Source organism: Euprymna scolopes, chromosome 12 (genome assembly GCF_053919585.1).
Source record: "Euprymna scolopes isolate OS-2025 chromosome 12, ASM5391958v1, whole genome shotgun sequence".
NCBI classification, from domain to species: Eukaryota; Metazoa; Mollusca; class Cephalopoda; order Sepiida; family Sepiolidae; genus Euprymna; species Euprymna scolopes.
Window position 1 is genome coordinate 81343136 of NC_136493.1, and position 13714 is coordinate 81356849.

At 34.2% G+C, this 13714-nt stretch overlaps 1 protein-coding gene across 1 annotated transcript in view; it reads left to right on the forward strand.

Moving 5' to 3' along the window:
* LOC145291376 (uncharacterized) overlaps nt 1–11250 on the forward strand; it is a 115127-nt gene extending 103877 nt beyond the window's left edge. The window contains exons 18-19 of the mRNA XM_080137164.1: nt 3914–4014; nt 9865–11250. Of these exons, the coding sequence (XP_079993290.1) occupies nt 3914–4014; nt 9865–9991 (228 nt within the window). The 3' untranslated portion in view covers nt 9992–11250. The remainder of the gene's footprint in view (nt 1–3913; nt 4015–9864) is intronic.
* The last annotated feature ends 2464 nt before the right edge of the window (nt 11251–13714 follow it).

Here is a 13714-nt window from a genome sequence, read left to right on the forward strand (position 1 = left end):
ATAAGCAAAGGGAGGATACTGAGGAAAAATGATGAACTGAATGAAGAAGAAAAGCATGAGTTGAAGAGACTTGCAGGTCAGATGATGTGGGTTTCAACTCAAACACGCCCTGATATAGCTTTTGATGTGTGTAAAATGAGCAACACTGGAAAGCATCCCAAAGTAAAAGCCTTATTTGAGGCGAATAAAGCCTTATCAAAATTGAAATCCAAGAAGGGTTCTATAACATTTCCAAAATTGGGAAAGCCCTCAGATTTACACATTTTGTGTTATACTGATGCCTCTTATGCCAGTCTGGAAGATGGATCTTCACAGAGTGGTTTTGTTGTCTTTATTGGAGGAAGTACTGACAAAATGGCCCCCATGTGTTGGGCGTCAAAGAAATTGGACAGAGTGACAAAAAGCCCATTGGCCTCAGAGACTCTTGCTCTGAATGAGGGAGCTGATGCTGGTGTTTTGACTGCGGTTATGATACAAGAGGTATTTCAGTTATCTAAATTGCCAGACGTTCTCTGCAAGACAGATAATGCATCACTTGTGGAGACATTGAATTCCAACAATCTGGTAAGCGATCGACGATTGAGAATAGATGTAGCAAGGCTGAAGGAAATGAAGAGTAGAGGAGAGATACAGATAGAATGGATCAAGGGTTGTGATCAGGTCTCTGATTGTTTGACCAAGGCAGGAGCTTCGTCTGAGCTTCTAAGGGACTTGTTAAATCAGAAATAAATTATTCACTTGAGGACAGCAGCAATGTTAATGTAGACATTGGTTACCTCCCTTGCTTCAGTTACATGGTTACCTCCCTTGCTTGTGGTGATATAAATAGGAGTCGGCCATCTTGGTTTAGTCAGTTCGTTCGTACAGTTTAGACAGACTACAAGTGTCTTAACACTGGGTACTCATGCTAGTACTTAATATTTTTTAGGATAACTGTAAAGTAGAATTGATAAAGATTTACATTTAAATATTTTCAGTTCAAAAAGTATCTAGTATTCTCATTAAAATATTTATTGGGAGAAAATATCAATTTTTATCAAACACGTCTAGTAAGAAAGTTATAAAATATAAGTTTTTTTTCAATACTGGAAACAACGATCATAACTGCCTTGAAAATGTATCTGAACGAAACTTTTACTACACTCAAGCTTGACAGCATGGCCGACTGGCAAAAGCATTTTGAGAGTTGGCCATCACATCTACCTCTCTGCGTACATGCTGAGGGAACTACAACTGCAGTTGTAATTCTGTTAGCAGAACTTTATCAAAGATCCATGCATATTTGCCATGTAGCACGCAAAGAAGAGGTTATGATGATCAAAACCGCCATGGAGATGGGAATTCCTGTCACTTGTGAAGCCTCCCCCCACCACTTGTTCCTGTCTGTGGAGGATAAAGCCAAAATTGGTATGGCCCATGCCAGGTTCGCCCTCGTCTGCAGACAGCTGGGATAACATGGATGTTATTGACTGTTTTGCTACTGATCACGCTCCTCACTGTGTCAAAGAAAAAGACAGCAACGAACCTCCTCCAGGCTTTCCTGGTTTGGAAATTATGCTTCCTTTGCTGTTGACAGCAGTTAATGAAGGAAGACTTACCTTAGATGATATCAGTCTTCGACTGCACACAAATCTAAAAAAGATTTTCAATCTTCCTCACCAGCCGGACACTTACGTTGAAGTTGATCTGGACACCAAATCTACAATTCCATCATATACCAAATTCACAAAGTGTAAATGGACACCTTTTGCCGGTCACCAAGTTTCTGGTATTGTCCAGCGGGTTTTTGTGAGAGGGGAGGTCGCTTACATTGATGGCGAGGTTTTGGTAAAACCAGGATTTGGCATGGATGTACGTTCTATGCCACAACCAGCACCAATCCAAATACCGCTCCCTGAGCAGTTGACAGTCCAAATTCGAAATCTAACTTCACTGTCTCAGCCTACTTCAGAACCAACCAGTCCCAGGAAGGTTGCACACCCTGGTACTATGGAAACTCCAGGCGGCTCATTTGCATTCCCCTCTAGGGCTATTACTAAAATGCCTGGTCAAACTCATGAAGCTCACACAGGGACTCATATTCATGATCATTTAGAGCATTCCACGAAGGACCAAAGCACAGAATCGGTTACAAGGGAACTCCCTGTCGTAGTTGGGATAGCTTCCAATACGGAACTTGGGTCAAAGAAGGAACCGGTAGTCCAACCAGTACCTCACACGTTCCCAGCATCAACCTCACCTCTTCTTGGAGTTTCCCATACAACTGGATACACTGGACTTGTTGGTCAACATGTGCTCAACGTTTCTTCTTTCAATAAGGAACAGTTGCATCAATTATTCAATCTGGCCCATAACTACCGTGTTTCCATCCAGAGAGACCGAGCCATCGATCACGTCCTCAAGGGAAAAGTGATGGCTTCAATGTTCTCTGAGGTGAGCACACGCACCAGTTGCTCATTTAGTGCAGCAATGCAACGTCTGAGAGGTACCGTGATCAGTTTAAATGAAGCCACCTCCTCCGTACAGAAAGGTGAGACTATGGAAGATACAATTCAGACAATGTCTGACTATGCTGACGTTATTGTTCTGCGACACCCTAAGCCAGGGGCTGTGAGGAAAGTGGCTCAGCATTGTCGCAAACCTGTGATTAATGCTGGAGATGGCACCGGGGAACATCCCACCCAGGCTTTGTTGGATGTGTTTACCATCAGAGAAGAAATTGGTATCGTTAATGGACTCACAATAACAATGGTTGGTGACTTAAAGAATGGACACACTGTCCACTCCTTGGCTCGAATTCTCACTCTCTATCGTGTTAACTTGTGTTACATTTCACCCCCAAATTTATCATTCCAAATTAACAACTCAACACTACTTGTATTTCTAACTAAATAAACACTTTCTTTTTCTTCTATTTCTCTCTAACCAACAAAAAGACTACATGAACGTTAAAACACCAAAAACTTATCCAGATATGTAGAGGAGTAACTTATCTTGCCTTTGGTAACATTTATTTGCTATATATTTGTTTCTTTACCATTTTTTCAGTTTGTTGTCTGTAGTAAAATGCCCAGAATTTCATTTTAGATTCTATTTTCAAAATTAACAATTTCAATCTATCAAACCAATTTAATCATGTATGGTGTTGACAAAAGTGCTTAAATTCGAAATAATATTTTCATTTTCTCTTAAATTTAATTTTAGAATAGCATTTTTGCCATTCTGCCATTTTCAACTCGAAAAAACATTGTCATGTATATGCTTTGCTTGTCTTTAAAATATCATTTTGGTCTATTTACAATTATTTTTAATCATCTAATTAGAGATGTGTCTAATTATCACTATATACACTTCTGTCCATCGTTTGTATGCCACTAATGTTTGAAATAACTTGTTCAATCTGTCCCATTTGAATTGTGAAACATGCAAGTAAAATGAAAGATATCTTGATTCAAATAGGTTCCTGCATATCTACATCAGTTGATGTGTTTCATGTAAATTGGAAATTTTATTTTTTATTGGTTTGTCACGTTTAAGTTACTGTTTTTATGTAATTGGCTGCAAACAAGGCGTGAAGCCACTGATGGAAGAAGTTAAAATGAATAAAAGATGATTATTGCAAACACAAACCTATTCACTTAGTCTTGAAAAGACCAAAGCTAATGGTAGAAGGGAAAGAAATGTAAGGAATTGTTGATATCAGAGCCCACAAAAACTGAAGAATACGATCTCCACGAAATATTTAAAAGTTGGGAATGAACACGTCTCTACAATAAATGTATCTCTGTAATCCATATTATTTTGTATTTGTGTGTAATTATCCTTAATTCCTTCAATTTGTATTTTTTAAGCTTTTCATTTATAATATCTATAAATCTCTCTACTTAAAATTTTTAAAAATCTAATTTTGCAGGGATTTCTTGATGTGATGGAGAAATTTACATCAATTGCTGTAAATATTATGAATATTTTAGTTTTTATGATGTTTGTGAGTACAAGAAATAAAGAAAATAAGTAAGTATGAAAAGAATATTAAAAAATATTTTTGTCTTAATTTTATGGCAATTTTGATTTATTTCTTTATAAAAACTTTATATATATATATATATATATATATATATATATATATATATATATAAGATAAAAAAACATATATAAAGGTAAAAGGAAAAAACAACACAAACTTAGTTTAGTCTCATTATAAATTTATAGTTTATTTCAACCAGTGTGGGTCTCATCAAACGAGACAAACTGGTCAGATCTGTAGCTGACTTAAAAGTGATAAACTTACTGTATTAGTATGTATCAAATAGAGAGACGGGAGGGGGCAGGGAAGTGAAGTAAGAAAAACTCCCTTCATAAATTTTTTTAGAAAATTAGTAAAGATTAGCTACTCCTACACCAAGAACATGGACAGTATAATAAGTTCACATAACCAGAAAATATTGGATACACCAGAAGACAACTCTAATACTAATGTTAAAGCCTGTAACTGCCAAATCAAAAGTGAATGTCTACTTAATGACAATTGCAAAGTAGAATGTGTTCTGTACAATTTATCCAGATAAAATCCCTAATGACAAGAGAGTATATATCGGTACATCTGCGGGTAACTGGAAACATCAATTGTATGTTCACAGATATTCATTTCTGAATCGATCAATGAAAAGAAATGAGTTGTGCGCTCTTAAAGATGAAAGACTTACACTAGTTGTTACATGGTCTATTTTATGTAAGTTTAACCAACTTACATGAAATAACAGTCAAGGGGATTTATACATAGATGCAATCTTTGCTTGGAGGGAAAGACAAAAATACTAAGATATGAACATAAACATCTCCATATATAATAAAATGATTGCAGAAATTCCCCTCTCGACCAAAGTATCATAGGTTTGCAACAACAGATGGCACATACAAATTCAATATATCAAGTCACTATCTTATGTAGCTTTTGCACACCATGTTAGACACATTCAATAGTGATAATAAAATGCTACATTGCACCCTACAAGCAACACCATCTCGATCGCAACATCTGTAGAGGAAGGAGTCACCATTTTTCTCTCTAAATATTTAGTCTTACCACCGTTAACATAATCCTTTCAATTTCCTATTCGTAAATAATAAAGGATCCCTCGCCTAAGTTTGTCCATTGGCTGAGCTTCAACAATTCTCATATTCTTGAATGCAATTCTACGCTTTATAACGAAACACTTTCTACCATTAAAATATGGCATCACTAAGAGATATTAAGACGTCTTTGTCAAAACAAGAAATAAATTGAATAACCCTTACGATCGACTTTATATACCATTAAACACACTATGTGTACATTGGTGATGTTTCACACCGACGCATTTCATATATATTTATATATTAAGGAGTTTAGTTTCCAAATATTTGTGTCTCTACACTTCTTAAGAAAAAAAAACAAACAAACAAACAAATAAACAAAAAACAATTAAAAATATACAGAAGTTTATTTGTGAATTATTTTATCTTTTCCGTGCAATTTAAAAAAATAAAGAAGTTTATTGAACGAAATATAACAAACTTATTTTTTGCCAACTATTTTATTTCTGCACTGTATTTCGTTTGATAAAATTTCGTAATTTTTTTTCAAAACAAATCATAATAAAAACATGCGATTATTTGGAATATAAACTCTTCAATATATAGATATATATGAAATGCATCGGTTCAAAACATCACAAATCTTCACAAGCACAATGTGGACGGACGAAAAATACGAACTTATTTTTTGCCAACAATTTTTATTTTTATTATATATCCCATATAGACTAAATTCAAGATAGACTATAGACTAAAAATTGCGTTTTTAACTTTCAGATTGCAAATTAATTTAAAAAAAAAAAAGGATTGGTGGACCTGAACAATGCTGCCCCTACCATTTCCTTTCTTTATTTTTCATTTATTCGTAAATTTTACAGGCGATTATTAGTGCTTACAGTCTTAAATTTGGAATTATAGCATTCAACTAGAATGAACACCCACTTTTTGGCCACTCCGGTTGTTAATGCTGCCACTAGCATTTAGATTTTTCCTTTTCAATTTTTTGCATATTTCTATGGCGCTTTTCATAGATTACACACTTAACTTTCATATTACCAAAATACCTTTGGAAAAATTGAATATATCTTACCAACAGAAAAGGAAAATATTTAAAGGTTACGTGCAGCATTAAAAACTAACATAGAAAACAAAGTGTGTGTTCCATTTATTCGAACGTTATCATCACAAATTGATCCCCGACTATTACAGCCATTAAAAATACTACCTTATTTTTTTTTTATCTGAAAATTAAACCTGTACTCGATGATAATCGCCAGGAAAAAATATGGCAGATTTAAAAGAAAAAATTTAAAAGGCTATGGCAATCATTGTTCAGGTCAGCAGCATTGTTTTTTGATTGTTTCTTTTCCTTATGACACGATGTTGACATGTTAGGTGAAAGCACGGAATAATCACAGCACATAATCAAATCCCTGTGTTAAGAATAGGTTTATAGATACTAATGTAACTTCAGTACACTACATTCATTTTGCCCACGGGTGCCAGTGCCCACTATTTTACTGGGCCAGAAGTGACTCCCATGAATAATCGTAGTTTAATTGTATTTTTTTTATATAGGTGATGTGTGTGTGTAGGGGGGGGGTAATTCCACCTGGCAATGCTGGTACACGGGTCCTGCTAGTTTTAAATAACACATACGAATTGAAGGCCAGATGCAGACATAGGCACAAATTTAAGATCACAAGCCCCTAAATCTAGAATCTTTCTGCTCTCACTGTCCACCATGTCTAAGTAGGAAATTTATCCTCCAGAGGATAGACCTTGTACATCCCCCTGGAGCAGTTACTATTCAAGTTAGATATGTTAGAGTTGGTTGGAGAGCACATAAATGAGAGAGAGTAAGAAAGATTTTTATATGGAGATGCAATGTAAGAGTTCGATATGGATTCAAGCAAACTTAAGGAAAAATAAAGAGAGTGTTTAAGATGCATTGAGACTAATATGAGGTTATATATATATATATATATTATTATATATATATTATTATATATATATTATTATATATATTATTATATGTTATATATTATAACACCTTTACTTTATATATTATTTTATAGGGAGTTTTTCACTCTATCTAATCGTTTAAGTTACAATCATTTTAAAACAATTGTCTTCTTTTTAGAACTTTGAATACAAGATGAAAACAAAAAGCAAATTCGCACAATTTTCTTATTTTAATTTAAGCTAGGCCGAAAAGCTGCTGAAACAGCCCGCGATATCATTTGGCCCTAATGAACGTACAGTACAATGGTAGTTTAAGAAATTTTGTGGTGGTGACAAGAGTCTTGAACATGATGAGTGTAGTGATCAGCCATCAGATGTTGACAATGACCAATAAAGAGCCTTAGTCAAAGCCAATTCATGCACAACAGTTCAAGAATTTGCTTCTGAATTAGACATAATGTATATAATGATTTCCAACCACTTAAGAGAGGTTGGAAAGACAAAAAACTTGATGAATAGGTACCTCACAAATTGAACGACAATCAAAAGAAACACCATTATGAAGTGTCATCTTGCCTTCTTTTACACAACATGAACGACCTGTTTCTCAACCGGGTTGTGACAACTAGCAACGCTCAGTTTAGTGATTAGACGCTGACAAAGCTTCACGACATTTCAAGTCAGAGTTACACCAAAAGAAGGTCATGCTAACTGGTGTGTGGTCTGTGATCGGTCTCATCCATTACAGTTTATTGAATGCAGGTGAAATATTACGGCGGATAAGTACAGTCAACAAATCGATGAAATGCATCAGAAACTTTGACAACAATACACAGCATTAGTCAACAGAAAAGGCCCAATTCTCCTCCATGACAATGTCCAACTGCACGTTGCTAAACCGACCCTGTAGAAGTTGAACGAATTGGGCTACGAAACTCTGTCCATCCGCCATATTCTCCAGAATCTTCACCTACTGACTATCACCTTTTCAAGCATCTTGACAACTTTCTGTGTGAGAAATGCTTAAAAAACCTAAGCAATATCAAAAACGCCTTCAGCGATTTCATCGTCACAAGAACACAAGATTTTTACGCTACTGGCATAAATACACTTGACAAAAGTGTCTTGATTCTGATGGTGTTTATTTTGATCAATAAGTTTTTGTTTGGGTTGAGATATGTTCATTTGAATTTAAAAGTTAAAAACTGCAAGAACTTTTTTGTCAACCTGATATATATATATATATATATATATATATATATATATATATATATATATATATATATATATGCACTAAGAGATGGTGCATTTTTTTATGTGGCTAGTGGTGTAGATGACTCAAGATTATCGCTATATGTATAGGTTTAGATGCATATGCAAATGCAGGTGTGGATAGTTGCTGGGGAAAAAATGAAATTAAATATTTTAGTCTTAACCATGTAATATTACGATGTTTTCTCTTGCTGCTATTATTCATGGGAAAACTAACCCCTTCCTGTAAATAGCAGCAGTACGAATTTACTGTTGATTTTATATGCCGGGCTCTCCTGCAAAAGCAGGTTCTTTTATAAAGCAGGGGCGTGTTCGAAATGAATGTTACTATTTAGAGCACAGTTAAACCATGATACTTGACTTTTACATATTAGACTTTAATTCAAGCCATTATATGAGAATAATTTTATAAAATCAACAGTCTACATTGACAATGTAGACTATAATGTATTGTGAACTAAGTCAATGTGAAGAGGCATATAAAGTTTACTCCTGGTACACCATGGTGGTTCTCCGACTAAAGCAGGCAATCAATAGATTTGATTGAAAAATGGGTGATTTTACCGACTTTGATGACAATAAAAGTATTGAAAGTGTAGAATATTCGTTGATCCCCACTCAATACTGGCAGCATCGGGTCAGTCTACTAATAGGTGTTAAAATGTTAGTATCTTTATTTCATCTTGAGATTATGACATGCTGAACGTTTTAGTGAAAGATATCTTGTTAGTAGTATGTATTAATAGAAAGAAACTCTTTTTTAAATTAGTTTAACAATTACAAAAAAAAAAAAACCAGACTCAATCACCGATTGTCATGACAAATAGCACCCTGCCTAAGATATCATTGTTCAAATTCTTTGGTTTGACATTCAGAGAAAATATAAGTTGGAACAAATACATTTAGGACGATTAATCAGAATCAGGAAGCTATTTTAGTTTCAGAAGAAAAAAGAAGACTTTTCCGTTAGTCAATCTATAAAAGTCTTGAATTGTAAAACTTTGCAGACAAAGAGAAAAATTCCTTCTCGTATGGACACAAAGAATTATCTGCAGGAATTCTAAAAGAGCCAGTATGTTTTATGGAGTGATTCCAGTTTCTGATTGATCCATAGCAGAGTGTTGTTCCATTTGACTGGTCAGTTCCTATCACCCCTGTTTATAAATAGAACCGTCCAAGTTTTTGTAATCATACCCTGTTCATTATATATTTTTCAGTATTGGAATAAAAAAAAAAAAGATAAAAGAAAAAAAATTGTGCCTAATTATTAGAGCTAGGACAACAGCATATCCTTTTCATTGTTTTGACTCTCGAGTGTGTATCCGTTGATATCTTATATGCTTTTATATAGAGTAGTGTGGTTCTAGATTGATTAACTGTGTCTGTGTCAGATATATACTCGAGAGTCAAAACAATGAAAAGAATATTCTGTGGTCATAGCCCTACTAATTACCGATGTTGAAAACGACTCTATTCTTTTTATTTCTTTGTTTTTGTTAAAATTTCATTTTCCATTCACGCAATTATTATTTGATTTAAATTTTTTTGCAGGAAAGTGAAGATTCCTCTTCCATTACCCAATGTTACCGTACCTTTTTACTATACCATTCCAGTATATTTTGGCTTAGCTGTTGTCTACGATATTTACATATCAGTTAAATTTTACTTACACCATTGATTTAACGAGTAACATTTACTTGCATCACCTTAACAAATCATATCGATTCAATGTTACTTAATCTTATGTTAATAGAAAACTAATATATAATGATAAAAGAGTGGGAAGCAAAACCATGCAGGGATGATTTTCTGGGAACATTGGTTTACTTGCATTTTGTCAAATATTTATTTGATATTTCCTACAAGGAAATACAAAACATGTTTCTTTTTCGCTTCACATATGCAAACAGTGCATTCGTGAATATTTTTTTATATACTTTATTATCAAAGTTGCCACCAATCTAATAACCAAAAATAGAGACCTTAACATTTAGGACAAACCAACATCTCGGTGAGGCACTAAGTGCTGCGGAAAGTCATAAAACTTGGACTCTTTTATAACTACGTTTTGTAAAATCAAGTATGCTTTATTTTCTTTCAAAAACAGAAACAAAAATGAATGCAGGCACATTTTCTTGAATCAACGCTTGTATTTGTTTCGGGACATTCAAATAAATATGTACATTCTTTTACAAACTTTTTATTATTACAAATGTAAATTATAAAGCAAAAGGACAAAATCAACCAAGAAACAATCGAGTCCAACATTTTTTATCATTCTTATTTTTTCAAACTGATACTTTGGATTCTCTTTGCAGTTCAAGTCCAGAATTCAACTAAAAAATACAGACAAATATTTAAAATGTACCTATCTGTTACAGAATAAAAGTTTCATATTTAAAAAATCACATAAATTGATTAAGTATTTCTTTTAACTAAGAAAATAAAATTTAATGACAAAGCGAAATGTTGTGTTTTGATCCGCCATATTTAATAAAAGAAGACAACTCACTTCGAACTACAGAGATTTTAAAATCATTCTTGTAATGGCTGCAATATACTATTACTCGCTAAAAATCATAAAAAAATGATTTTCTATTAAAAAACCTACTTGATCAATTTACACAACTTTTGGAATATAATATTTTTGTTTTGTGACGTGTATGTAAATCACAAAGGTTTTTCTGTATTTTTTTAAATTAGGCTGAATTCTAGATAAGAACCTTCTTTGCAAAAAGAAATTACATATTTAAATAGGCTGAAATTTCGGTTGCAAAATCCTAAACATTTGAACATTGTTGTTGACACTTTTAAATCAATCCGGCAGTTGTATTTTGCATCATGGTTATTTTGTTTTAAATATTTCGTTTGGCATTGATTTGTATTGAAATAAATTATTTATTTGGTCTTATTTATATAAAAATTTTAAAAAAGTTTTGTTGCTTTATTATTTTAGTTTTATTTTATTGAAATGTTTTTCTGATTTTGTTTAAATTTATTAATTTTATGAAATGTATATTTTTGTTACATTTCTTTTCTAATTTTAAGAAGTGAAGTTAAATGCTATTGGGGGATAATTAACTTCAGTTTTTGTAAAATATGAAAAAGACATTCACTTTTGAAATTCCTAATTATGTCAAAATGAACAATTATCTAATTTCTAATGTTTCAGAAATTCTCCCATAACATTGATCTATACTTTAAGAAAAAGAATCAGAAAAACTTGTAAAATGCATGATAACATTTTGACTATATTGCTAAAAACGGCTAAAACTTTGTAAAAATCGTTATTTTTATCAAATGTATCTGATAAAAATATTGCATTTTAATTTTTGTCTTTCTTTGGGTGACTATTTCTAATTATCTGGAAAGATGGCATCGTCATAGATTACCATTTTAAGAGCAAGAGAGTTGTATGCTCAGTCTGTCAAGTCCAAAGTAGCTGAGCAGAGGCTTGGTTCCCACTAGTTTGGGCAAATAGCAAACAGAATCCTGAACAGAAGCGTGTGCTCTATCCCAACTATCATCAATGGACCTGAGGTAATCTCGTCAACATCAGACAAAGCCAAACTATTTGCCAAGAACTTTGCAGCTAATTCTACCCTTTGCGACCAAGGCCGCCAACCCCCAATATTTCCTCCTGTATCAGAAAACACACTATGTGATATGCATATATCTGTATGTGATGTTGCCAAGCTAATCAAAAACCTTGATTCCAGTAAAGCAACTGGCCCTGACGGTATTCCAATTATAGTACTCAAAAAACTTCAACCAGAACTAGCGCTCATACTTACAAAACTGTTCAAACGTTGTCTTTAGGAGAATAGCTTCCCATCACCCTGGAAAATCTCATCAGTATGCCCTGTATTTAAGAATTCAGGTGATCGCTTATCCCCCTCTCAGTACAGGCCAATAAGTCTTCTGTGCGTCATGAGTAAGTTGCTGGAATCTGTGTTAAATACAGAAGTAATCAACCATCTCAACAAAAATAACCTTCTTAGTGACACTCAATATGGTTTCACTTCTGCTAGATCTACAGCAGATGTGTTTACAGTTATATCTCATAGGATTAGCAAATCTCTCGATGGAGGCAACCTTTCTAGGGCAATTGCTGTTGACATATCTAAGGACTTTGTTAGGGTATGGCATAAAGGTTTACTTCACAAGATCTCTAGCTATGGTATAGCTGGAAATGTCTTCTCAATTATTAAATCATTTCTTTCTGATAGGTTCATAAGAGTAGTAGTTGAGGGTCAAAAATAAGAAGCTCACAGTATTAATGCTGGAGTCCCTCAGGGTTCCATCCTGGGCCCAACTCTTTACATTACTTTCTATTTTACTTTGTACATTAATGATCTTCCAAATCACATCCTTACATCATTTGTAGACATTTATGCTGATGACACTACCATTTATGGTAACACATCTAAGACAGTAAATGACCAAGTTCTCTCCGATTCTCTCTCCTCTGATCTTGAGCACGTGGTACAATGGGGAAAGGAGTGGCTGGTTGCTTTTAATGCATCTAAAACCAAACTTCTCTTTTTATATCATCAACACTCTGATCCACATCAATTGAAATGGATGGCTCTCGTCTTGGGGAAGCTCCATGTTTTGACAAGCTTCTGGGCTTGACCATTACTCCTGATCTGAAATGGAACATGTACATTAAATCTGTTGCCAAGGCCGCTGGAAAAATGGTGGGATCTTTCTATCGATCCAGTAGATATCTCACTGCTGATGCAATTCTCTATCTATATAAGAGCCAGGTACATCCAAGGATGGAATACTGTTCCACATCTGGGCAGGAGCTGCTAGAAAGGACTTATCCTGCCTTGATAGAGTTCAAAATAGACTTTGTAGCCTCGTAGGAGATGTCCTTTTCTCTTCCCTGTAACCTCTATCTCACAGAAGAGATGTTGCGAGTTTGTCTCTGATGTATCGTTATTTTCATGGAAAGTGTTTGACTGAGCTTCAGTCTATGGTCCCCCTTGCCAAACTTTCACAAGAAACACCCGTCTAGCTGAAAACTCTATCAATAATTCCCCCCACTCTTTATCTGTGCCTAAACTTAAACGTAGATTCTATGAACAAAGCTTCTTTCTTAGAACTGCACGCCTGTGGAATTGTCTTCCGTTTTCCTGCTTTCCAGCTGACTACAATATGGTTGTCTTCAAGTCTAACATAAACAAGTTCTTGATGAGCCGTTCAATATAAGTTAACAAATTTACCAAATTTCCATTACTAATGATTACTATATTGTCTAATTTCTACTGTACACTCTTTAACCCTTATCCTCTAGTGGCCTCTTGGCCTTGATAATGTGGTGATGCCTGTGTAAAAAAAAAAAAAGAAATGCACAATGCATCAATTTCTACAACAGGGCGCCTTCTCTAGTGGC